At 44.4% G+C, this 27,390-nt stretch overlaps 1 protein-coding gene, 1 long non-coding RNA gene and 1 other non-coding gene across 5 annotated transcripts; 1 reads left to right on the top strand and 2 right to left on the bottom strand.

Annotated features, from left to right (window-relative positions):
• Positions 1 to 14,219: 14,219 nt before the first annotated feature.
• Positions 14,220 to 16,849, bottom strand: LOC101010856. 3 transcript variants are annotated; one of them, XR_004184788.1, is made up of 3 exons: positions 16,537 to 16,849; positions 15,696 to 15,803; positions 14,220 to 15,064 (listed from the first exon to the last, which is right to left on the bottom strand). It is a non-coding gene; the product is annotated as an uncharacterized LOC101010856 (long non-coding RNA). The 3 variants fall into 3 exon arrangements; XR_004184789.1 differs by having other exon boundaries at positions 16,493 to 16,845; XR_004184790.1 differs by lacking the exon at positions 16,537 to 16,849 and adding an exon at positions 16,038 to 16,486.
• On the bottom strand, positions 15,361 to 15,635 carry LOC116276209. The gene has a single exon (XR_004185640.1).
• Positions 16,850 to 16,866: 17 nt separating the features above from the next.
• GLRX5 (glutaredoxin 5) lies at positions 16,867 to 26,920 on the top strand. The gene is made up of 2 exons (XM_003902235.4): positions 16,867 to 17,361; positions 26,142 to 26,920. Exons 1-2 carry the CDS (start codon positions 17,067 to 17,069, stop codon positions 26,318 to 26,320), a joined length of 474 nt encoding a protein of 157 aa, XP_003902284.2. The 5' UTR covers positions 16,867 to 17,066; the 3' UTR covers positions 26,321 to 26,920.
• The last annotated feature ends 470 nt before the right edge of the window (positions 26,921 to 27,390 follow it).

Genomic DNA, 27,390 nt, shown 5'->3' with positions numbered 1-27,390 from the left:
GCGTATGTCTTTTCGAAATTGAGAGGGAGGTAGAAGAATTAGCCAAACCCCAGGATTCACTCTGAGGTAGACCCACACCTCTTAGTTAGATCCCATTTATTAAGCTGTAATTATTCACAGCATTGCTGAAGACATACACAAGACCCCTCCCATCTCCCTGCGACTGACTGGTTCCAAGTATGCTATTATACGTGTTATTATCACTGTGACTCAATTAGGAGTGCTGCCGCAGGCCTTGAGGTTACCACAGTCAAACTGCAGGTGCAGGCGGTGAGTAACAATGATTATAATGCCTGCATCTGGATCATGCTTTTTGCTTTTCAGAATGTTTGCAAATGTGTCTCCTCATTAAATCTCTGCAAACATCCTCCAGGTAGTTAGGAAAAGTTTAATGAGTTTCGCCTGACAAGGGAAACCAAGGCACAAAGCGGGCAGGTGATTTGCACAAGGAGAAAGATGGCTCCCCCAGGCTGCTCCGAGGGTGGAGCAGGCCGCCGTAACTCAATGTCCTGCAGGAAGAGATGGCTGGGTATAGTTGGGAGCTCAGGCTCTAGTGACAAAGTGCCCAATTTGCAACTTTCAGCTGATTACTCATACTTGGTTTCCTTTTCTGTTAAATAGATCTAATAATAGGAGCTTATCTTGTATGGTTTTGTGCCTGGTATTTGAGCACCCAGCTCAGGTGAGCTGTTATGTTATGGTTCTGGGAATGGTATGATTGCTACAGTTTCTGGCACACAGCTATTCAGTCTTTCATCAAACATTCCTGAGTATCTACTATGTGCCAGTCTCTGGGAATAGGAGGACGAATAAGGCACAGACTACTACCTCCAAGGAGGTCAGGGTGTAATAATTCTGTGTCAGGGCACCATGGTGCACAGAGATGAACTGTCCCTCCTGCTGCTGGTGCAGTGCAGAGGACCAGTTCAGAGCAGTGGAGATATTCACTTTCCTGGTCAAGCTTTGCTACTTATTTAGCTGAGTGAATCTTACAATGTAAGACTGACTTACACATACAGTGTACACATACAGTATAATCTTACACTGAATGTGACCTCTTACAACATTGGTTTTTCTCATGTTAGATGGGGATAGTAATAATTTTTCATGGGTGAAAACACATGTGATAAACATTTTATGAAATGCAAAATACTGTGCAGATAGTTTTATTATTATCAATGTGATTGTTATTATCTTGGGCTTTACAGGGCTTGCTGCTTTTCAGAATACTCTCCCATTCCATTGCTTTTCTTAGATAGAGTCTCGCTCTATCACCCAGGCTGGAGTGCAGTGGTGCAAACTTGACTCACTGCAACCTCCACCTCCCAGATTCAAGCAATTCTCATGCCTCAGCCACTTGAATAGCTGGGACTACAGACATGCACCACCACGCTCAGCTAATTTTTTGTATTTTTAGTAGAGACAGGGTTTCACCATGTTGGCCAGCCTGGTCTCGAATTCCTGACCTCAAGAGATCCGACCGCTTGGCCTCCCAAAGTGCTGGAATTACAGGTGTGAGCCACCATGCCCGGCCATCCATTACTTTTCTTAAGCTTGACATAAACATTACATCAAAAACAGAACCCTATTTTTTATTTGATGCCAGTCTTTTTCCTCTCCAAAGTAGTCCATATGGAAGAAAAACAGAAGTTGAGTAAGCAATACGAAGGGATGGGGCAGTTTGCAACTAGGAAGTCCACAGTGCCTTAGTCCTCAGCATTACCTGTAGCTACAGAAGGGGGTGGACATGAAAACCCATCTGGAAAAAAAATCTGGCAAAGGATTGGGGGAAAAGCCCCTTTGTCATCTCTGGAATTGAACACAGGAAACCCCGCCCTGAGACCTTCCTTTCAGAAGCAGCCCAGAGAGAGAACCACAAGAAGGGCACTAAAATTATGCTGTTCGGAAGTTCTGACTCACTTGGCAGTGGGGGCTATTTGTGCAACATACCAAAAAGCGAAGTTTTTACCACTCTTTCCCTGTGTCTGCTCCCTGCAGCCAGCATCTCCACCACCACTCATGGGGAAGCAGGAATCAATTTAATAAGCCTGGGGAAATTATCTGGGTCTGTTTCACATTTGCTGTTGGTTAGCCAGCCTCAGCAGCAATCTGCACAATCCTCATTTTGTAAGCATGATGTTTTCAGTTTGCGTGTGTGTGTTCAGTCTCCACAGATAGATTACAGCAAAAGCTGCAATGGCTTTTCTGGCTAATAAAGCACCTCGTGGGTAAACTGAGGCAAGAGAGTAGGAAGGAGGGACATTGCCCACGGTCCCAGGATAGGAATTGCTGTTCAGAACATTTACATTCCCATCTCTCCGTCTCTAGCCTGGCTTCCCACTTAGTGGTGAGGTACATAAGTGCTTTCAGCTTAGCACGGATGAAAAGCTCACATTAAGGGTGCCCACTTCTGGGGTGCCCCATCGGAGAGGTCTTGGTTTGAGCCTGGAGAGCTGGTTCTCATCCCAGTTCTGCTCTAAACTTTTCCTTCTTCTTTGTTTTTTCTTTGCCAGTTCTCCAAGTGTTAGCCTGTCCTTCCCTACTCGGGTGCTACATGTGCTTCTAGGGTGAGCACATCCAGCACCCTGATTTCTTCACTTCTCCATGGGCAGCTGCCACCCATCAACGGAGCAGGGGCACCCCTCTGGGTGGCAATGAGTCATCTCAGTACCAAGCAGGGTAACTGCAGTAACTCAGAATATTCCTCTACGTACATTTAATTGTGCTGCATTTATAAAATACAATTGTGTATAAAATACAGGACTGGATTCTCAGATGATGGGGTTCTAACCCTTGTTAAGGCTGCTAACTAGCTGTGTAACTTTGAGTCACTTCTGAGTTTTTGAATATGTGAAATGAGAGAATTGGAAAAGATTTTCTCTAAATTATTCCCCAATTTAAGTAACTATAAGAAATATATACATATACACACACATAGTATTACATACAATGTAATATATAATAATGCAATAAATACATTATGGTATATACTGTGTATACATATATCACCATATATACATTATATATATATATATATATATATAGTATTGGCCAGGTGCAGTGGCTCACTCCTCTAATCCCAGCAGTTTGGGAGGCCAACGCCAACGTGGGACGGTCGCTTGAGCCCAGGAGGTCAAGACCAGTCTAGGCAACATGGTGAGACCCCGTCTCTACAAATAAATAAATAAAATTATCCAGACAGGGTGTCGCATGCCTGGTCTCAGCTACTTGGAGCTGAGGCAGGAGGACTGCCTAGGCCTGGGAGGTCAAGGCTGCAGTGAGCCATGATTGCGCCACTACATTCCAGCCTGGGTGACAGAGTGAGACCCTGTCTCTCTCTCTCTCTCTCTCCATATATATCTTTTTGAAAACAGAGGAATCTTGTTTGTATTAAACAATCATCATTTAACATAACTAAACACTGCTACTATTATACTCCAAGGAGTAAATACTAATATAAACAAAAGTGTTAAAGGACAATCGATACATTTTATTCCTAAAAAATAAAATCTGGCTGGGTGCAGTGGCTCATGCCTGTAATCCCAGCACTTTGGGAGGCTGAGGTGGGTGGATCGCCTGAGGTCAGGAGTTCAAGACCAGCCTCGCCAACATGGTGAAACCCCACCTCTCTTAAAAATACACACACACACACAAAAGTAGTCGGGTGTGGTGGCGGGTGCCTGTAATCCCAGCTACTCAGGAGGCTGAGGCGGAAGAATTGCTTGAACCTAGGAGGCAGAGGTTGCAGTAAGACGAGATCACGCCACGGCACTCCAGCCTGGGTGACAAAGCAAGACTCCATCTCAAAACAAAAACAAAAACAAAAACAAAACCAGAAAATAAAAAATATACAAAATCCTTCTCGAAGAGGTTTGCCATGTTTCTCCCAACAGTGGGAAGCCTGGTCTACTTTTTCTGCTTCTGTTGGGACTACTTTAAGTGTATGTGGGTTTTTTGTGTAATTAAATGTTTTGAGACCACTGTAAATTAACATGCAGTTGTAAGAAATCATACAGAGAGGTCCTCATATACTTTACCCGGTTTCCCCCGATGGCAGCATCTTACAAAACAATGGTACAGTATCACAGCTAGGATACTGACAGACACCAACACGACACAAGACACTTCCATCTCAAGGATCCCGCACGCTGCTCTTCCCCGCTTTTCCATTCCCTCCTTAAACTCTGGCAGCCACTCCTCTGTTCTCCTTTCTATAATTCTGTCACTTCAAGAATGTAATAATAACGGAATCACACAGTGGGACTGCCCTTCTCCACTCAGTGCAGTTCTCTGGAGCGTCACCCAAGCTGGTTCCTGTATCGAGTCTGTGCCTCCTCATTGCCGAGCAGCAATCCACGGTGTGATGGATGCATCACGGGCTGGGTCACCCTTCCCTTGTTGAAGGACATCCGAGTTGTTCCTGGTTTTTGGCTATTATCAATGAAGCTGCTATAAACGTTTTGTGTGCACATCTGTGTCAATATACATCTTCACATCTTAAGTTTCAGCTGCTGGATCTAATACCCACTTACAATCCCACAACACTGGATTTTTTCCTACTTTTTCCTAGTGATGAACACAGCTAGTGATGAAAGATGTTTAAGGGTCCAACAGTTGCCCTGGACTGGGTCTTGAGTTGTGGAAATCTAACAAAAGCCAGTTACAGGGTTCCTGCCATCAAGGAATTTAGAGTCTGTTGGGGAAGCAACATTAAGACACATGAATCATTCATGGAACTAAGTAATGCTGCATGTCCGTCATATGTGAGACTGCACGGTACAAAACTGACTTGTAGAGGAATCCAGAGACAGGAGAGAGAAGGGAAGGCACGAGTGTTTGGGAGTCCTCTGGATAAGATGTGAGATATATCTCAAATGATGGAGACAAATAATGATATTTTATGTTTATTAAGGGCTTACCTACCATCTGCCACGCACTGTTCTAAGCCTTTACCTATATTATTAATTTAATCCTCATCACCACCCTTCAGGATAGCTCCTATTATCATCCCATTTCCCAAATGAGGGAAAAACGGTGAAAACCTGGCCATTCACCCAGCTATTATGTGGCTCACCTAGGGTACACACTCAGGCAGTCTGACCCCAGCGCCCACTTCATCGCTGTGGATTCTGTCTCATAGCAATAGTGGTCACGATTCAATTCCAATGCGTTTCTTAGGTTATATTTTCCACACACAGCATATGCTACAGCTATGCTGAGCCTTCTGGGGGAAGGTTATTGATAAGTTCAAATACTTTTCAAACAAACCAACACCACTGTTAGTAACATAACAGGTGAGAAGTCTGTGTGTGATGTATCTGCTGGTGTGTGTGTGTGTGTGTGTGTGTGTGTAAACAGCAAGGCTGAAGCCTCCAGTTGTGTAGATTATCTGCATATACAGCAAAACACGCACACATCACACACATCAAAGTTCCCAGCTCTATATGGTAAAACATAGAGGCAGCTGAGCCCATTTCAGATAATGAATGTGGTTTTGTCTTCTCTGAATTGCTACATACCAGGAAAGTCACTTCCAGGCTCAGCTACCTCCTGGGTTGCTAAACACACAAGATGTGTGATCGCGCTTCACTCACAGCACTGATGGCTGCTCACCCTTTGAGCTGTATCATTTTGGTTAAAACAACAGCATACTACGAGCCTGGCATGTTTGCTTGTTTTTGTTTTGAAATCTAAACGCAGCCTCGATAATGTCGGTGTTTCCATAGATGGGGTGGGTGGCGGAATGAAAATCTCCCTGGATCAACCTCTCCTGACTTGCTGTCTTTCTGGGCTCTGCATTTCCCAGTCGGCTGGCAGAGGCGAGTCATCTCACCTCCTCCCGTCTCCACATTTAGAAAATGGGGCCAGTTCTTCCTGTTTTCCCTGTAAGAGCTGTCATGAGATTCACATAAAGATGATGAAATGCACTACAAACTTGAGGTTCTGTGCAAATGTGTACTACTATTGTAAATTAAATCCTTCACTTACTATGCTTTCAAAGAATGTTTCACGACAGACACCAACTCAGGAAGAGTCTGTGAGTAAGGAAGACTTCCCCACTAAGGAGGAAAATGAAGCTTTCATTTTTTTTTCTTTTTTTATCCCTGGAGATACGTTTTTGAACATTGCTCAAGCGTTCTCTCCTTGCTTTGACAAGTGTGACTGTTCTGAACACGTGACCATATTAGAATCGCTGTGTGATAGGCAGAGTGCCCAGGAAGCCGGGGAGGCTCTGAGCCCAGCCCTGGCAGACACGCAGAGGCGTGGCCTTGGCACCCTCCTTAGGGCAGCGGAACCCATGCAGGGCACCTGCACCACCCCCACCCATCCCATATGAGCAGCCGGCGCTTGTCTCTTCCGGAAAGCCCACACTTGGGGCCCAGCCCTGTCCCTCTATCCGAGCGGCAGGGGCTGGTACATGCCAAATGGGTCCACGTATCTCATAAAACCTGCTGCTCTTGATGACAATTCTTGACGGCCCAGGACACTTCCCTAACAGAGAAAGTTGTTTCATTGTCATGGCCTAGTTCCAAAACCTTAGAATCTTATAGCCAACACCTGGCACGGAACACATGCAGAACAAACGTTTCCCAACCAGACTGCCGCAGGTCCTTGCAGTGGTAATAGCAGCAGCACCTGGCCTAAGATGTTAAAGAATTTTTATCTTAAATTTCTTCTTTGATGTTATAGACTTGGTATGCAGAGAAAAATGGCCAGTGTCACTCAATGCACCTCCTAGTTAATTAAAAAGCCCTATTCAGCAGACAGAAGCAACCTCTATAAATAGGCAAGAGGTGTCCTCAGGTATTTCAAAGCTCTCGGCCAGCACCATGCCAGTGGGATGAGTGCACCAGCTTCAGCAATCGAGCTTGTTTCATCATCCAAACGGAAACATTTCTGCAAAATGACTGAACTCCATCTGCCCTGCTCACTAACTACAGAAATGGCCTAAAATAAGGGTTCACACACAGACAAAAGTAACAGCCAGAAGACACTTGACAAATTCACTAGCCCAACTCTATCATTACAGAGCCCCTTACACGTGAAGTGAAGCGCCCAAGGGCAACAAACACTGATTGCATCAGCCCACACTGTGTTTACCTCCATTACCAAATCCACAAGACCCTGGGCCCTTAGCTGGCCTCTCTCTGTGGCTTCCTTTTTTTTTTTTTTTTTTTTTGAGTTTTTAAGAGACAGCCTTGCTCTGTTGCCCAGGCTGGAATGCCATGGTACAATCACAGTTTACTGCAGTCTAGAACTCCTGGGCTAAAGTTATCCTCCCACCTCAGCCTCCCAAGTAGCTAGGACTATAGGCACACACAACTGCTCCCAACTAACTTAACTTTTTCTACAGACGGGGCCTCACTATGTTGCCCAGACCAGTCTAGAACACGTGGCCTCAAGCAATCCTCCTGCCTCAGCCTCCCAAAGTGCTGGGACTACAGGTGTGAGCCCCCACGCCCAGGCCGTCTGTGGCTTCTGGTAAATTCCTCTTCCGCAAATCACTTGCTCCCAGTTCTCCTCATGGCCTGTCCTTCCCCAGTTATATGCTTTCCCCCGGCTTTCTTCTCTGTACTCCTTCTTGCCCTCCCTGCCCAAATCTCCTTTATCAATAGATCCAGACCTGTAGAGGCAATAATATGCATAATCTCTCCCTTTATTTCAGACATAACCAGATGATTTAGATGTTCCTCAGGCACCTGGAAACAAATGTCCAAAAGTAATTCCTGACCTTACCTTTCCAATCCTCCTTCCCCCTCCCGCTGTATTCCCTGCATCAGCAAGTGTAGTCAGTGGCTAAGCAAAAACCCAGGAATAAGCCTGAATCTCCCCTTCCTCCCAGCCCCCTCCCCAGTCAGCCAGTCACCAAATTCTGTCATCCCTACCTTCAAAGAACTCAGCTTGCAGTGGTGCCCTTCCCCTGTGCCCCCCACCACACTATCTGCAAAGGTTAAATCTGATGACCCTCTTCTAAGTGGCCCCGTTAGCTCAGCCACCTCCAATCCATCCACACTCCTGCAGGGTGATCTCTCAAGCACTCGGCAGCTTACACTCCTCCTGGGACTTTCCCTCATCCAGAGGAGGAGAGCCCAAGCCCTTACCATCTGTCCTCCCCTCAGCTATGTCCAGTCCTGCATTTCTCAAGAAACGGCCCGGCATTCCCCCAGCGGGCCCAGGGGCCTCTGTGCCTTTGCCCTGGTTGCTCCCTCTTCCTGGAATGTTCCTCCTTTTTACATAGAGGCACTTCACCCTTCTCCCAAAACTCAGCTCAAGTGCCGCTTCCCTACTAAGCTTTTCCCACCCCTTAGGCGCTGAGCTTTTTCCCCTCTCTCCAGTTCTCAGGGGCATTCTTGCATCTGTCCCCATCACAGGACTGCGAGGTCCTTGGGATTTGGGAGCATCTTACTCCACTCTGTAGCCTGCTTAACAGAGCCTGTGGGCACATCACTGAATGTTTCTCCACCTCCCATGGCACCTGTGGTCGATATGAGTTTCACACAATTTGGGATTTGCTGAGATCCTGTTCTGTATTGTTCACCATGTTTTCTTTATTCAAAATTACGTATTGAACACGCAGTAAGTGCCAGGGATGGCACTGGGGCACCAGGTTTCAAAAATGAATCCTACCTAACTAGAAGCTGATGGCCTAGTGTGTGTGTGGTGGTGGGTGGGGAAGGAATAGGTAACATTACAATGCATACACTCCCTGAAGGGGTGCTGGCCCCCAATCACTGTGAAACAGGGCTGGGCAGTAGGACAAGTGAGGTGGTTATATTCTTTGACCCCTCTAATTGTGTGTCCTCGATTGACATCAGCATTTGCAGAACCACTTTATGGATGGCCCTTTCTGACCTAACGTCAGCTGAGCTCTCATCAAGCCCATTTGGTTTACAGTTAGAAAAATTCAACTTTACACCAATATTATTCAGTCCCTCAACACCCGATGAAATGTAGTAGGTACTTCGAAGGTATCTTCCATGAACTAACATGAAGTACGTAACAGAGTCAGAATAACTGTTTATCTGGCACAATGGAGTAATCCTTTTATTTTTTAACATCGCCTTAAGCTGTGTGTGTGTGTGTGTGTGTGTGTGTGTGTTTGTAGTTTTTGTTGGCAAGCTAAAATAAACGGCATGTTTCCTTGACTTTCTATTCAGAGCATGCGGAAAAGAATTTCTTTTTCTTGCTCGGAAGCATCACACAAGGCATTAATGCAGAAGGAACCGTCATGGGTGAAGGCTGTTCACCCCTTCTTACATCGAATGCCCCAGAACGCTGCTTTTTAAAAAGAATTCCAGAATATCTGCCTCTTAGTGCTTCACCTTTCACTTACTGTTCAGTCATTGTTACTGCTTTTAGGGTGAGCCTTTTACATTTACTACTTCTGATCTGTTGTGGTTATATTAGAAAACTAAGTCAGTTAGCTGTTCCCTAAAATAAGAATAGCAATTGGGTGAGAACTGAGAGGCTCTTCCTAGAATTGGGCAAAATGATTAATTCCCAGACACTGTATAATTACAGGGGCAGCCCTTATTGGCCCTTGCCCCAGCTTCCTAAGAAAAATAGACTAGTGCCCCCTACCTGCCTTGCCAGGAAAGACAGAGACTCATTCGATTATAACATGTGTTTCTCAAAACCAGAATGACTTTGAAAGATGTGTTATGCCCTGAACACAAGCAAAAATTCCTTCAAGTAAGAGGATATTATTTGCTCTGTAATTAGACAGCCAATAGTATGTGTGGATTATCACGGAGCTGTGGCTGCACCGTATAAAAAGATGAAACAATGGGAGTACACATCGATTTCACATCGACTAGGCTGGCATGTCCCCTCAGGGCTGCACTCATACAGCTATGATATGAAAATGCCAGATCACCGTCTATCTGGAGAGGGAAGGTTTGCCAATATGACGGCTTCTCAAGAAGAATTTTGTATTAAAATACAAAATTACTAAAATATTATAATACAAAATTATTTTGGTCACCCAATTTTGTCTATGTAATAAAGCTTATGCAAAAAAGTTTTTTTTTTTAACAGAATGTAATTGTTTTATGATACAGTCTTTTTTTTTTTTAAGATGAACTTTTGCTCTTGTTGCCCAGGCTGGAATGGAATGGCATGATCTCAGCTTACTGCAACCTCCGCCTCCTGGGTTCAAGTGATTCTCCTGCCTCAGCCTCCTCAGTACCTTGGATTACAGGCACCCACCACCATGCCCAGCTAATTTTTTGTATTTTTAGTAGAGATGGGGTTTCACCATGTTGGCCAGGCTGGTCTCAAATTCCTGACCTCAGGTGATCCACCTGCCTTGGCCTCCCAAAGGGCTGGGATTATAGGCATAAGCCACCACACCCAGCCTTATGATAGTCTTTTATTAAAACTCTTTCAAACTGTGGCTCACTAAAATTTGATATCAATTAACAGTATCTCACTAGGATACACTTTCAAAAAATAGTACGTTTAGAATTAGCAAATAGGATTTTTCTGACTGTAAAAGGAGAAAATAATATTTAAAATCCTCCATTTTTTTCCAGCAAAGGAAAGTGAACAATTAATGCCTCATCCCATTTGTAACCTGAATCATCCCTCCCCTCCCTGCAATGAAACTGGGGTCTATTTCTTTTTTGCTACATGAACTGTTTTCTATTTATTTATTTTTGAGACAGAGTCTTGCTCTGTCACCCAGGCTGGAGTGCAGTGGTGTGATCGTGGCTGACTGCAACCTCCACCTCCTGGGCTCAAGCAATTCTCCTGCCTCAGCCTCCCGAGTAGCTGGGACTACAGGCACCCACCACCAAGCTTGGCTAATTTTATATTTTTAGTAGAGCTGGGGTTTCACCACATTGGCCAGGCTGGTCTCGAACTCCTGATCTCAAGTGATCCGCCAGCCTCGGTCTCCCAGAGTGCTGGGATTATAGGCATGAGCCACAGTGCCAGGCCTAGACGAACAATTGAAGAAGGCTGGAGCAATGGGTTCCCACAATAGCAAGACTGCATTGTGAAGGCATGAAATTATTAAAGCTCAAAGATTGAAGTACAAAGTGAAATTCTGACTCACCATAAAGTGCATTTATGGCCTTGGCAATACATCTCAGCAATTATTCAAAAGAAAACAATTAAACTTCCTAAATGTTCTTCTGGCTGCAAACTCAGTACTATCAGAGGGAGACATAACGAACAGATAAATCTTAATAACAGGTTTGACACACGAAACAGCAGCACTGGCTCCTTACTCTATCTATTCTGTGATCTAGGGACCTTTTCAGGTCTTTGGAATGTAATAATGTGAGTTATAAAAACTACTGGTTGAAAAAAAATGAAACACATAATACTACAAAACATTGCCATTAAACAGGCAGTTGGGGAAAATAAACAATTCTTTCATCACCTTTAATCAAAAGGCTTAACAAGTTTTATGATTACCACTTAATTCTTAATACCACTTTCCGGGAGATATGATTCAGGCCCATGTCCTTGTTATTAAATAAGGCAACAGAATGAAGTCCAACAGGTGTATGACTTTCAAGGCATGCAGCCAAGGAGCTTGGTCCTCAATGCGAGAAAGTAGCATGGGGACAAGAGGTACACAGCTTTCAGAAACAGCAGGCTATGAGCTTAGATTTTTTTATTAGATTTTTGGTTTTCTGTTTGTTTATTTGAGACAGAGTCTCGCTCTGTTGCCCAGGCTGGAGTATGCAGTGTAGTGGCGCAATCTCAGCTCACTGCAACCTCTGCCTCCTGGGTTCCAGCAATTCTCCTGCCTCAGTCTCCCGAGTAGCTGGGATTACAGGCACCCGCCACCACGCCTGGCTAATTTTTTGTATTTCTAGTAGAGACGGGGTTTCACCATGTTGGTCAGGCTGGTCTTGAACTCCTGACCTTAGGTGATCTGCCCGCCTTGGCCTACCAAAGTGCTGGGATTACAGGCGTGAGCCACCACATCCAGCTATTAGATTTTTGGATTGAACATTTTGTCATTTTAATTTGCAAAGCACAAAAATCATCTGTGTATTTAGTATATATGCAGAACCAGCAAAGATAACTGAGATAGTTGATTTTCTACAGGACTTATTGGCGATGCTATGAATCAGCAAGAGAACAGAAATTGCATGTGAAGGCAAAAAACTTAGAGACACAAGTGCTAATGTCTAACATATTATATACGGGAAAAAACATAAAAAACATAATTTGGAGACCAAAATGTCTGAAAACTGCTATCCTAGGGTTAATGTATGGTTCTAATGAATTCACGTATATACACAAAAATTTAACAAAAAAAGTACAATCTATGCAAGATGATAACACTTGGGGGTAAATATTTAGGAGCAGAGAAAGTACACACAGATTCCTTACAACTCTGCAGCCTTTATATGAAGAAATTCTTGAATTATATACAACCTTTAGCAGACATCAATTTGGATTTGTCCAAAATCCAGAAAGGGGAAAATAGATGTGGAAAAATCTGAGGAAAACCAAAAAGAACTCAAGTACTCAGCAACATTTAAGACCAGAGCCCAGTACTACACCTCTACCCAAACTCCAGGACAAAACTGGGTTGTCATGGCATCTGGGCTTTTCATAAACGCTCACCTAGCTCCCACAGTCTATTCTAGACTGAACTAACCAGATCTATAGCATGCCCTTTCTCTTCAGTGACCCAGTGACTCGGGTCAGGTGAAGGGAGCAGGAATTGTGTGACACAGTGGAGGCTGGCCTGCCTTCCTGTCTCCAAGATGTGGGCGGCTGTCATGAGCAAAGCCTCGGCCAAAGAAATATTAATAAACCAGCTGCCTTGTCAGATAGAGGTAGTGGAAATCCAACAAGCATTTCTAGCTCCATACTAGGAACTAGAAAAATTCTGACGGCTGGATTTTGCTTCAGTTCCTTACACATTATTTTTGGTATTGTCAGGGAATCCAGTTAATTCCAGGGTTGCAGTGATGCTCTAAAACTGCTAGATGTTAGCTCAGTGCACCACAGAGAAAGGTTTCAGGTTCTAGCTCAGGTCAACAGAACTCTGGGTCCCAAATGCTATTTTAGCTTAGGAATGTGTGGTGGTTTGGCTCCTTGTACAATCCAAGCAGCCACCTTGTCCTTAATATGACATTTGCAGAATGTTCTGGCCAGCTCAGATAGACACTTCTGTACCACACATTCTCATGCAAACACACCCTCTCATTTTCTAAGAACAAACAAGAATGCAGCACTGAGTATAAAAGGAACAGGGCCGGTGCAGCGGCTCACACCTATAACCCTAGTATTTTGGGAGGGCAAGGCGGGAGGACTATTTGAGACCAGATGTTGGAGACCAGTCTGGGCAACCTACTGAGAACTCATCTCTTCAAAAATAATTTTTTTAAAAAGGAAAGGTACAGAAACACTGACATGTGGAGTGCTCAGATAAAGCATCACCTTCAGTTCAATAATCTGAACTCTAGTTCTTCATTTGGGGCTGATAAAGGGGCTATCTCAGATATGTGAAGGTTTACACTATGAATTCAATGGTCAATTTGTTTTTGGAGAAGTGGATAGAAAACAGGAGTTCTACTAAATATAGTAAAGCCTTATCTATAAATAAACGCAAGAAAAACATTTTTAGGATGCCTGAGTCAGCATGTTTACATGGCATGATTATTTAGTTTGGGGTTTAATCCATCCTGTGACTCAAATCCCAGGATTCTCAGAAGTTTCTGAGTACTTCCCACCCTCACCTCTTCACTAATGTCCACGGGGCAGGAAACGATCACAAACTAAGGCCATTTACTCAAAACACCCAAAACATTTGGCCATAGATGCAGACTGATGACAATTGTTTATTTAAGTTGTATATTTTGTCATGTTTTCATCATAGGACTAAAGAGGAATTTTAAAACCAAAATGCCAAAATATAGGCAAAAGTTGATACTTTAGACGAAATATTTCGAATACTGTTTTCTTTGCTTCTTAAGATCACTGACATTTGGTGCTAAGTATTTCACCATATTTTGGGTTGTTTTATTAAAAATTTAAATTTAGATGTATTGTTTCAATTTCCTTGGTTTGGATACACGATCTGTTTCCTGCCCTTGGTCATGCTATCAAAACAGCTCCTTGAAAAAGCACCAACATGCTTTTCCATATCCTTAGCATTTCACACACTCTATGTTCTTATCATGTTCTACAAAAACACGGCAACTTCACTATGATTTAGCAAAACACAGGCTTTGTACTCTTCCTTCTCAAGGATTACTCTTAATCTTTAATGGCAGCTGCGTTCTCAACTTAATACAACGTTGAACAAACAAAAAAGACAAGTGCTTCTGAGCCCAATATTATACATTAGGTAAGGAACACGACACTCCTCATTACTGCTCGGTCTCAGGATATACGTTTGCACATTCTTCTCCCAATGTCAGTCAACACAAAAGCAGAATTAGTTTAGAGTGGGCAATGAGAAAGATGTCAGAATCAAAATAGACACAGGGAAAGTCACAAAGAGTTCGCAAGCATAAATGCCTAATAGCAAAAACGATCACAAAAGATTGCAAAACTACAATCCTGCACAAAGGCCATCTCAACCTTACACAAAAAATACATCTGCAATGCCTGCCGAGCAACCGCCTGTCCAACCTGGGCCTGGCGTCATCTTTGTTACTAATCCTTGTGGTCAAAAATAATTACCTCAAAACAATTATGTAACCCTCCTCATTTTTCCTTTAAAGACCTTTGTCTTCCTCAATCTCCCAGGATACACACGGTTAACTATAGCATGCATTTTCTCATTGCAATGCTCTATTCCTGAATAAATGCCATTTTCTTTTAGGGAGCCTGTTTGTTAAGTTGACAGCAATAAACAGTTTAGGTTTTTGGCAACAAATCACCAATATTTACTTAAAAACAAACAAAAAACTTAAACACAGCCATGAACAACAGGTTATTTTGGGAAGAATTTAATATATTCTCTATTGTTAAGTGCACCAGATGCTGGACTTCTGAAACAACAATTATGCTTCAGCATAATAGCATTTTCTACATATTTCTGTTCATGTTGTTTGTTCCTCTGATTTACCCGGAATCAATGAATCTGAAAAACAAAAAGATTCTTTAAGCACCTGGTAAATTTCAGGTCCCACATTAGAAAATGAGCAAGCATCAATAATATTGATGGAGGTGAAAATACGACACCGAGACTTCCAGGTAACGTCCCGAGTTTACTTTCATAGTTTACTAGGCTCAGGTTTCATGGCGAAGGATTATTTGAAAGACTCACTCACTGACATGTGCTGATTTTCTGATTTTAAATTTGAACACTCTCAAAGCATAAACAGATCACCTCCAGCAACACTGTAAAAAAATACTCAAAGTTTAAAAAAAGGAGTAACTTGTAGCAGTACTTAGTGTCCAACAGAAAACACTCCATCTGCTAAACAATATCTCGACTGCAAAGCTTATCTTACTGTTGGCGGATAGATAATGACATAGCCCAGTCATTATCACCGTGGCAACAGTGACCAGAAACTATCAGAGGAAAATTGCACATGGAACAGCTGGCTCTCGAGCAGGCATGCCTCAGCTTCCTCTGGAGTATGCTTTTTCTGCAAGTCTGGTGTGCTAGAGGGTACTACCAACCCCATGCGGCTCCAAGACTACAGATTATATAAATCCACTGGTCCTGCTCTTCCGGATTTATTCTTCCCGCCAGTAGGAGCACTTACCACGTTCCAAGCACCGTCCTAGGCACTGAGGATACAGCAGTGAATAAAGTTGAGTGCCGGGTAGAGAAGTCAATAACCAAGCTAGTAAATCCTGTATATTGTCAAACACTGGTAAGAACAAGGGAGAACAGAAGAAGCAATGGGCCTAAGGAGGCTTGCTTTCCCTCCTCTGCACTCCCACACTGCTTTGTATCTGCTTCTCATTTGTCACGCTGGCTCCAAGCTTTGGGCACCAGGTCTCCCTGGACATTCCGCGCTGGCACCGCACCTAGCACCCAGCGGCTGCTCAGGAGACGTTTGTAGAACGAACGAATTCACTTCTTAGTTCCCCATTCAACAAACCTTTCCTGATCCTAGGCCCAACAGCTTAAAAGGCTGGAGGACCAACGAGGCTGGAAACTCAGAGGCGGCCGAACGCGGTGGCTCACGCCTGTAATCCCAGCACTTTAAGAGGCCGAGGCAGGAGGATCCCTTGAAGCCAGGAGTTCGAGACCAGCCTGGGCAACAAAGTGAGACCACCCTCCCCCCCACTTCCGTCTCTACAAAAAGAAAGGAAGAAAAACGAAACCCAGAGGAAATCACACAGGCAAAAGCGCTTTACAAACTTTAAAAATGAAAATTGTTCTAGAGAAATAATCGCGTGCCGGAGGCGGAAGCCCCAGAGCGAGCCTCAGCTCCCACGTGGCGGCGGAGCCTAGGCTACAGCCCGAGCGCTGGAACCCCGGTCAGGCTCCCGCTCTCCGCCACGACGAACCGCATTCGGCCGCGGCGCTCCGCAGGCGCCCAGGGACGCCCACCTAAGCTGGGAGAGGCGGATACTGGCCCGGCCTAGCTCCGCTACCTCCCAAGAGACCGGAACCACGCGCCCACCAACCACGTTGCCATGGCAATTCAACCACCGCCGACACCGGAACCGGAAACTTCATTGGGAGGTGACCCCTTCCCGGCATTCCGCGGAACGGGCAAGTCCCGCGCCTCTCCCAGTTGTCTCAGGGTATCCCAACTGGCCTCATTGGCTCACGGGAGGAAAGTCGTCTTCCCTCTTGTTTTGCCTCTCGTTGCCCTGCAAGCGTGACCCCGATGGACATCCATTTTCTCCAATTAACTAGCAAAGCGGTTGCCGACGGCCAATAGTAAGGCAGTAGGATGCGACTCAGGCATAAGGCCCACCTCCTACCTGCCGGACGGGACGAGCAACGTGATTGGTAGAATCGAGTAATTGCCGATCAGTGTTGTCCAATCACGGAGGGCAGTTTAGAGCCGGTCCAATGAGGGTCTCCAGTGGGTGGGTCGAACTGCCGCGAGCCGGGGAGCGCTCCGGGTGGCCAGCTGTGTGCCTGGGCTGTCGTGGGTTCCGGCGAGCGTGCGGAGATGAGCGGGTCCCTCGGCCGAGCGGCGGCGGTTCTGCTCCGCTGGGGGCGCGGCACGGGCGGCGGTGGCCTTTGGGGTCCGGGCGTGCGGGCGGCGGGCTCGGGCGCGGGCGGCGGCGGCTCGGCGGAGCAGCTGGACGCGCTGGTGAAGAAGGACAAGGTGGTGGTCTTCCTCAAGGGGACGCCGGAGCAGCCCCAGTGCGGCTTCAGCAACGCCGTGGTGCAGATCCTGCGGCTGCACGGCGTCAGCGACTACGCGGCCTACAACGTGCTGGACGACCCCGAACTCCGACAAGGTCAGGCCAGTGTGCCGGGCAGGCACCCTCCGCCCTGGGCCCAGGAGCATCGCTGCACGAGGCCGAGGGGTTCCGCCGCGCCGGGCTGGAGAGCGGGGCTCCATCGGCTGGGGTCTGTCTGGAGGTTCGAGCCGGGTTAGGGCGAGGAGTACTGTCCTGGAGTAGAGTTTGGGCTGCAGGTGTGGTTGATTTGACTGAGTCTTGAGGATCTGGGGCTCTCTACTGTTGCCAACTTGAGCAGTAGGTCAAGTCCTGAGGGTTCAGTTATCCTCACTTCGAGCTAATATAGGCGTTTCGGGGCGGCTTGTCAATGACTGACTCGGAGGAGGGCGGCCTGCAGCCTGACTGCTCTGCACGGTTAGGAAACTCAGTAAGGACCCGCTGTGAGATAGGTACTTTCGCGGACACTCTGGGGAGGTTGGAAGCCATTGGCCTGCTCGTGGGTAACGGTCTGGGGCTGTCGATGGTGGGGAGAGGACTGAAGTTGTCTTTGAGGCTAGTGAGGTCGGAGGCTGATCTCTCTTGGCGCACGGCTCAGGGTGGCAAGCACCATCCTCTGTGGTTGCTACAAGCAAAGGGTTGGGACTGCTGTCGGCAGGTCTTAGTCGGGATCTGTGTTGTCAGGGAAAAGTCATGACATTTGGCTTTAGATACTCAAACACAGGGCTGAATGTATGTGGGCCAGGGCTTGGAGAGGTTTGTGGGGAAAAGCAGCAGCCCTGGCTCCTGGGCGCTGGACTAACTCACTGGCTCAGCCTCGGAGCCCAGGGGACCAGGGGCCAGATGGATCAGGCCAGGAGACGGGAGGCTGCAGCTAATTAGCATCTTTTCCAAGTACCCCACGTGCATTCGCCAGTCTTATCTGAGTGGGGGAGGAGGAAGAGGCCAGGATAGTCAGGGTTGGTGGAGAACTGGGAAGGCTGTACCTGTTCCTTCTAGAGAGTGACTTAGGGTACCTGCATCCCAGTTAGAGACTTTCAGCGACTGAGTCCCTGCATGTCCCTAGCTAAAAAGAGGTGCCAGGTGTGTGCTAAAAAGAGATGCCAGGTTCTCTGTTACTCTAAATTTGAAATTACTAACCATAGTCATTCCTTACATTGATGAGACAGGCTGGTGTTTGGAAAAGCTTTGGGTCGAAATCCTCTTTTGTGGCTAATCAGGTGTAAAACTTAAGTCACTCAACTGCATTTGAGGATAATGAGACAATTTGGCAAAGTTTTTGTTAGGAAGACAAAGTAAAAATTACAGAAAGTGTGTATCATCTTACCTGGCACAGAAAGCACCCGGTAAATGGTAGCTGGCTTCATATAGCACTTTATGGTTTTCAAACGTATTTTTTCCCAGATTATCTAGTCCTTAAAGACTCTTGGTGATGAGTGATCTTCCATTTGCTGTAGGTGATAGTGGTGTGGCTGGGACCTAGAAGGCATGTTAAGTTGAGGAGTTGACAGGGCAGGTTCAAATTACCACGTATTTGTAATATTGCCATGTGTTATTCTCATGACCCTTTTGTCTTCCTGGTCAACTAGAATGCCACCAGTTACTGGGCTCAGTTTTATCATGTACAAGGCAAAGGACCTGCAGTCTTCCTTCAAAGACAGCTTCTCTGCTTAAAAGAGGAGTAACTGTTTTGCAGTCTTTTAACAGAGACCTTGCAGGGGGTCCGCTGCAAATTGCCAATATGGCACTAATAAAAAGTTGTGTTGTTATCTCGCTTAGTATAATGTTTTGAGGTCTTTGGTTTGTGAATTTATTTTCTCTTGTTTAATATAACTGGAAATGAGATATGCTGGAATATAGCTAATAAACTGAAAGTAGGAGCAAAAATAAGAATATGTACTGATACCATTTTATTTTTCTGTCTTTTATCCATGTCTGATGTCTGGTTTCGGAGTTTGCTTTCTTTTTTTTTTTTTTGAGACGGAGTCTCGCTCTGCCGCCCAGGCTGGAATGCAGTGGCCGGATCTCAGCTCACTGCAGGCTCCGCCTCCCGGGTTCACGCCATTCTCCTGCCTCAGTCTCCCGAGTAGCTGGGACTACAGGCGCCCGCCACCTCGCCCGGCTAGTTTTCTGTATTTTTTAGTAGAGACGGGGTTTCACCGTGTCGGCCAGGATGGTCTCGATCTCCTGACCTCGTGATCCGCCCGTCTGGGCCTCCCAAAGTGCTGGGATTACAGGCTTGAGCCACCGCGGAGTTTACTTTCTTAAGTATTCAAACAGCAGCAACAGGAATTTAACCCTTACATTCCTTGACTAGTGAGTTTCATCAGATTGCTATTTTGGTTAATAAATGTGTTGTATAGATATTGAATATAACATATACCTCTTTTATTGATTAGAAAAGTAAAGATTAGTGTAAGTATTAGTGTATTAACATTTGGACTGGGGCAGGGTGGTAAAAGCACGTTCCCAAAATGGGGATTAGTTCAGCCAGGGTATTAAGACTCTTCCCCTCTTCTCTATACAGCTTTATTTACCAAGAGCAACTAATGGGCTGTCTGATGCTTGCTTTTGCCAGCCAAAGCTGTGTACACCAGATCCAAGGTCATTTCTAGTAATAGGAACAGAGCTCTTGCAAAACTGGCCTTGTGTTGGTTCTTATGCCAAGGAGACCTGAACTTTACAAAGGGCCCAAACCAGAGGAAAACATTCTTTCCTAGTTTTGGGTACTTGGTTCCCAGGAGTGTGATGCGGACAGATCTTAAGACTGTGACCCAAGGAACAAAGGTGACTATGAGGCAGCATTGTGTTCTGGCCTTCTCAAGACCTTCTTGTACTTCTCTTTTTATCTGGAGTGCACACAGAAGACAGTCACAAAGGGATCAGGTCCCAGTAGACTGACATCGCTTCCTAATCCTAGTCTTAATAAAGGAACGTATGCTCATGGAAGCAACTTGGAAAACACTGAAAAGTTTAAGAAGGAAAATCACCTATAATTTTATGGAAACCATTGTATGAACATTTGGATCTAGTTCCTAACAGCTTTTTTTTTTAAACACATCGAGGCCATGCTTGTCTATACGTAGTATTTTGCCCTCCAGAGAGAAGGGAACATGTCTGATGCAGCTGCCTGTGGCACTGCATGTACGGCTTATGCAAAGCAAGCTTTCAGTGAGCATTTCAATAAATAAATAAATGCTGCTTTTATTTGTCATTATATTGCAAACTCTGTGGCCTTAAAGACATTATAAACATTTGCTGCCGATTTAGATCATCACTGTAGTCCTTGCCTCTGGAACAGTGACAGAATAGGGACTCAAATATTTGTGGAATAAATAACCATATCCTATTGTTGAATATTAAGCATTTGAAAATGCGCTCAACCTTTTCAGTATCAGGGAATTGAAGACAGTAGTGAAACACGTGTCATGCTGGTGAACCTTAAAAGTTGGATAACAAGTTGTGTGTATGTGTTTGTGTGGTGCACATGTAGTAAGCTGCAGATGGTAGTATAAAATGGCACCAACACTTTGGAGGAGTAACTGTCAGTACCCAGTCAAGTTATGGGTGAACAGAGCCTAAGACCCAGCTGCATGACTCCTAGGTGTATATTCTAGAGAGGGGGATCTGCAAACTTACCCTAGTAAAGGGCCAGAGAGTAAGTATGTCAGGCTTTGTAGGCAGTGTGATCTTTGTTGCATCTATTCAACTCTGCTGTTAGATAGCCTGAAGTCAGTCATGGGCAATATGTAGATGAATGAGCAGGCTGAGTTTCCATAAAACTTTATTTACAAAAATAGGAAGTAGACTGGATTTGGCCTGAAGACTACAGTTTATCCGCCCCTGGCCTAGAGACTGACTTCTGCATGGGTGTGTTAGGACGTGGGTCCCCAGCCCCCAGGCCAGGGATCCAGGACGTACAGCAGGAGGTAAGCGGTGGGCAAGCAAGCTTTACTGCCTGAGCTCCACCTCCTGTCACATCAGTGATGGCATTAGGTTCTCATAGGAGCACAAACCCTGTTGTGAACTGCACATGCGAGGAATCCAGGTTGTGCATTCCTTATAAGAATGTAACTAATGCCTGATGATGTGAGGTGGAACAGTTTCATCCTGAAGCCATCCCCACCCTTTCCTGGTCCATGGAAAAATTGTCTTACACAAAACCAGTCCCCGGTGCCAAAAAGGTTGGGGACCTCTGTGTTAGGATACCTGTGTCGGGGCGTTCATTGTAGCGTGGCTTGCAATAATGAAAAACTGACAGGAAGGGATCTTGGTCTATTAGTAGCAGACCGGATAAATAAACTTTAGTCATATGATGGAAAGGTAAACTGTAGTTAAAATAAACTAGATCTAGTTGTATTTAACATGGCTGAATCTCAAAAATACAATGTTTAGTCAAAAAGCAAGTAGCAAACATGTAATTATGGCATAATACCATTTGTATATGTAAATGTTAAAGATATAAAACAGTCCCATATATTGCATATATGTGTGCAGTGCACTTGTAGCTCATGGGCAGGAGTGACAGATGGCAGCTAGAGGGTAGAGGCCACCTCTGGTGAGGGACTCAGGTAGCATGTGGTTAAGAGTCTGGGCTTTTGTACTCCTAAAAGCCTGGATATAAATCCTGGTTTCACTGCATGCTGTCACTGTGAGTTTTGTTGAGTTACTTAACCCTTCTGAGCCTTACTTCCTTCATCTGTAAAGTAGGGATAATTGTACCTGCCTTGTCAGATTTTTGTAAAGATTAAATAAGATTATTTTTGTAAAACGCTTAAAGAGAGTGAAACTCAGTAATCCTTAACTCAATAGATTTTTTTTTTTTGAGACAGTGTCACTCTGCTGCCCAGGCTGAAGTGCAGTGGGCAATCTTGGCTCACTGCCACCCTTGCCTCCCAGGTTCAAGCGATTCTCCTGCCTCAGCCTCCCAAGGAGCTGGGATTACAGGTACCTGGCACCATGCCCGGCTAATTTTTTTTTGATTTTTTGTAGGGACAGGGTTTCACCATGTTGGCCAGGCTAGTCTGAACTCCTGACCTCAGGTGATGCACCAGCCTTGGCCTCCCAAAGTGCTGGGATTACCTGGTGTGAGCCACTGCACCTGGCCTGAATGGTATGTTTATTACTTTATGGTATACTTAATCACTTTTTCCTGCATTATTTTCCTATGCTTTTTCTGTTGCCTATTTTTCTCAGAAAATCATTACTCTGAAGGGTGGGTGGTGGAGGATGTTGGTATGGAGAGAATGTCCACACTGTACCTGGTACTATGCTAGGAGCTCAGTTCACTTCATTCATTAGATATCATGGAATCTTCATAATAAATCTGCGAGGCGTGGAGTATATTCCCATTTTACAGATGAGGAAACTGAGGCTAAGAGCTTAACAGATTTGTCTGAGGCTACATTTACAGGCTAGCAAACCAGATCTACTGACCCTTAAGCCTATGCCTTGCCCACTCTGCCCCGTGCTTTGCTTTTCTTCTAGTGAGGGTCTACTGATGTCCGTGCTTTCAGCTCAGATCATCTTATCTTGACTTAACGCCATTCTCTAAATTAGAGAATATGAAGAGATTGTGACTCTCAGAGGTGGTGCAACTTGCCCAAGGTCACAGAGCCTAGTAGGTAAGAGACAGAGTTGGAACTCATATTAGATTCTGAAGCTACTATAGTGAAGTTCTACCAGGAAAAATAAAAAGAAAGAAAACTATGATTATGCTGTTCTTATAATTTAGTGTCCAAACCAGGAGTATTGTCCAGTGTTCTGAATGTGATGAATTTTGAAAAATACCTTTTGAAAGTTCTGGAAGGGAATTTTAAAGTACATTTCTGTCCTCTTTCTGGGTTGATACTTTGGAATATGAATTTGTTTGTATGGGTTTTTTTAGTGGAGCATTAGATGTGCGTAAACTGACTTTGTAAGATAGCCTCCGAACTACCAGTTCCTAGTGTTACTCTGCCATATAACTTTGCAGTCAGCATTTTCTGCCCTGGATGGAATCACCACTGTCTATTACGTATGAAATAATGATTATCATTAAAATTCATTCTTGGATATGATTTTCTAATTTTCAAGAGGAGCTCTCCAATTCTGAGTTATTTCAAGTGATATTTGTAAGAACTACCACTGCATATTGCAGTTTTTGAAAACTAAAGTGTGAGAGAGACTAACCATGTTTAAACAGTTACTTGTGAGTCCGCAGGATTCATTTTAATATTCAACTTATGAAGAGTAGTCTTTTATTATTAGGAGTTTCTCAGCTTCACTCCATAGGAAGCAATTGGCTAGTTCCTTAAATATTTAAACTGGTAATCAGTTTTCTTAAAAATGGAAAATAGCATAGTCATGAAGAAGGGTGCCAACGTTTGGCCTTGATGTCAGCTGCCTGTTATACCTATTCATCTAAAAATTAAAGAAACAGCTAAATTTAATTTTCATACACTGTCAGCTGCTGTCAAGAACAGGCAGGTGGCTCACGAGAAGTTAGTATCATTTGCATGTGGCTGTGTGTGTTGGGTGTTCAGAATGTCTGAAAGCCTGCTGATTTTGGTAGTTTTGGTGGTGAGGATTCTGGGAGTCTCCCCTTCTCTCATAGTCAGGACATACAATCTGCAGCAACATAAAGTTTAATGAATGAGTCAAGCCCAGGGCTTTGAGCGTGATACTATAAAAATGATTGATGAAAAGCAATTTTACTTTAGAAACATGTATTTTTAGGGTAAAACGTAGTTTTGGGTAGTTCTCAGACAGCAAACTTATTTCCATTTTTGGGGTGTTTCAAAAATTATAGACACCCACCAAAATAAATCAGTAAAAACTGATTATTACGGAAAACTTCATGCAATATATTACTCATTGAAACAAAACAGATCGTTCATGCACATCAGTGATTCATTTGCATAAAAGGTATTTAAGAAAGTTTAAGAGAACGAAAAGAAGATCATGTTTACTTTAAACATTTCTTAATCTCGCACCCAGCTGTCAGTCATCATAAAGATAAAAGTTTGTAATCGGCATCATTGTAAAAAGTAAGTTTTGATAGACTTTGTATTTGAGGACAGAGTTTGAAGAAAGTAAAAAGCACACAAATTATGCTAGTTGTTTTTGTTGACATAGCATCAAACATCAGCGTGATGAATAACTTGAATTCATCAGGGTATTCTAGTATATCTAGATATTTGGCATTATAAAGACATTTTGATGATTAATGGAATTTACCCTTTATTAGCAACTGCCAAAGAGCTAGCTGATGTTTCTTTACCAGCACCCAGAGTGGCTGAGAGGTGTCCTGTTGGAGGCCTGGAGCAATGTAACCCTTTCTTAATATGTGACGTCTGGAGAAGGAAGATAAAGCCCTTGGTTAAGGGGCTTTCTCTAGGACTGTCGTTAAGAGCAAAGGCAGGTTTTTTATAAGGCAGTAACTTTTAAGAAAAAAATAAATTGTATATTGGGACTTGTGATATAACTGAAATCAGTAATTTTATTTGGAAAATGATAATAAATTATAGGGTATCAAGAGCAAGTTTTTGTATTTTTAGTCTGTTTACATAAAAATCAATTTGTGTAAACTGTACTATACTTGAACAATCTATTGACTTTTCTGTTTTGTTTACCCATATGCTCATTTTGGCCATTTAAAAATATCTGTGTAAATATAAAAGTGTCACATAAGAGTTAGTTCCTATATGCCATGCTTTGATCATCTTCGTTTTTAACATGACCAATACAGGCTTTTTAATGGCCGGCTGTGGTTTTGAAAGGACAGTCATCTCAACATACAAGCAGAAAAGGAAGTAGAATGATGAAGAGGAATGTTAAGAGTAATCTTTTATGTCTTAAGATTGAAGCCACATTTCTTTCTTACCATTTTGTTACAGTCGTCGTCCTTGTGACTCAGACTTGAACAGAGTAGTCACACAGCTGCGCTGTCACAGAGCATCCCTCATCTCCTCTGTGTCCTCAGAGCCATTTGCACACAGGACTGATCACATGCTTGCTGGTTGGGTTTCTTGGTTGCTGTGAGCTCTGGAGAGTAGAGCGGGTCTCAGCCCCCGAACTCCCCAGCCCTGGACAGGGCCCTTGCTGAGCTCTGGGCCTTCATTAGACTTAACCAGTCTCTTTGGGTTCTGCATAGAGCCTGATCATCCACTCCACAGAGAGCCCATCACAGTGGCTGGATAGATGGGAACTGACAACCCATAGCCGTGGGACAGGAATTTTTCCCTGGGTAAAAGTAATTGTTAAAAACAAAACAAAACAAAAAAACTCAGCAACTCATCATCTCGAGCAGAAGTAACTGATGGCCTGCACCAACCTAGACAGTCACAGTCATGAAAAGCGCACAGGTGGGATTGCCCGAATTGGCCGTGAATTACCGTGATGGATCCATTTGGGTATGAAGTTGGTTGTGACATTTCTTCAAGTTTGCTTCACCTGAAGCTTGACTAGTAGATGAAGAATTATGGCCTTATGTATCTTATGTGACTTGCATTACCCAGTCCAGTCCTCTGCCATTAATCTGCAGTATATCAGGTATTTTACTGAGGATCTTACTTACCTAATTCTCACAAAAACCTTGTGAGATGAGGGTGGAAACAGGATGAGAAGTCAGGTGACTTGTCTGAGGGTGGATGGTTTGTAATTGGAAGTTAGGGCCTAACCACTGATCTCTTTGACACGAAAACTCGTGCTCTTAGTAGCAAACACAGTGCTCTTAAGATTGGGGGAAGCCAGGGAGGGACAATGGGTTGTCTGCTACTAGTGGATCAGAACGACATATTTAATCACAAAAGGTTCAGCTTTCACCATTTAAATAACAAATAAATGTTCTTTCTCCATAGGCATTAAAGACTATTCCAACTGGCCCACCATCCCGCAAGTGTACCTCAATGGCGAGTTTGTGGGGGGCTGTGACATTCTTCTGCAGATGCACCAGAATGGGGACCTGGTGGAAGAACTGAAAAAGCTGGGGATCCACTCTGCCCTTTTAGATGAAAAGAAAGACCAAGACTCCAAGTGAGGGCGGCCAGGTCCTCACTGAGCAGAGAGGGAGCCGTTCACGTCAGAGACTCACTGCCAGAAAAGCCTTACCCATTTTGGTTTTCACTATTGAGACCGCAGCTGCTTGCACTGATCATTTTGGTTCGTGAGCAGTTGGGTGATTTTAGTTTGTCTGGTGTTTGGGCTAAGAATATTTTATTGTGGACTTAATTCCAACCACTGCACTGTAACGATTCAATGCTGTATTATGAGATTGCTGTAAACAAAATTCATTCTTGTATTGTCGCTTATTCTTTGCCTGATTCAGGAGTTAAATAGGAGCTTTGTAATCATTATTCATGACCCCTCTGCAAATGTGTCAGTCTCCAAAGACAGTATCTCCCCCCAGATTTTGTGTAGCTTCTTTTGTTACGGAAAATGATGGACAAAAAAAGAAACTGTGATAACTGAGGCGTTGGCATTGTTTTTTAAAATAAACTCCAGCACAGGGATGCTGTGCATGCCTGAGTTAATTCTGAAGTGCATGTGTCTGTAAGGATTTGGAGTGCCTGCGATGTTTTGTGTGTGGGAAGTAAGGGTGATTCTCATATTCTTCTATTAAATTTGCCACAAGAATTGCCATTGAGCCCTGGTCTACTTTCTGGGGGAAGCTGCTGTTTGGATGGTGAGTCAACTACACAGCTGGAGGCGCGGGTGGGCTGGAGGGAGCAGAGGTGGGTGAGGCCGGAGGCGGCGGCCCCACCTGCCTATCTCTGGAGTCCTGTGCTTGGCAAACTGCTACAGTTAGATAGGGAGACGTCGGCAGCAGTCCACCGAGCTAGGGGATTTAATGAGTATTTTACTTCTTAAAAAATGGGGCCCTTTTTCAAAGAGGACATAATTGGGACTGTGGCAGAGATTCTCCCAGTGTCTGGTGTCTTTATAAGACTTTTCCATGATTTCTGCATCCCAAGACTGGAGCCTGGTAGAGCCTGGGGCTGTGCAGTGGCCGTGGGAAGGAAGCCCACCCTCGTGCGGCGTGCAGGCTTTGTTCATCTTCAGGGACTTAAAGAGAGCACTTGTCTAGAAATGTGGCTTTACGAGGCAGAG

Source organism: Papio anubis, chromosome 7 (assembly GCF_008728515.1).
Source record: "Papio anubis isolate 15944 chromosome 7, Panubis1.0, whole genome shotgun sequence".
NCBI classification, from domain to species: Eukaryota; Metazoa; Chordata; class Mammalia; order Primates; family Cercopithecidae; genus Papio; species Papio anubis.
This window is presented reverse-complemented; position numbering and strand designations above follow the sequence as displayed.

Bases quoted from the DNA above. Each gene is read 5' to 3' on its own strand.
- GLRX5 (XM_003902235.4), top strand. From the start codon at position 17,067: ATGAGCGGGTCCCTCGGCCGAGCGGCGGCGGTTCTGCTCCGCTGGGGG. The intron at 17,362-26,141 runs GTCAGGCCAGTG...CTTTCTCCATAG, and splicing joins CGACCCCGAACTCCGACAAG to GCATTAAAGACTATTCCAAC.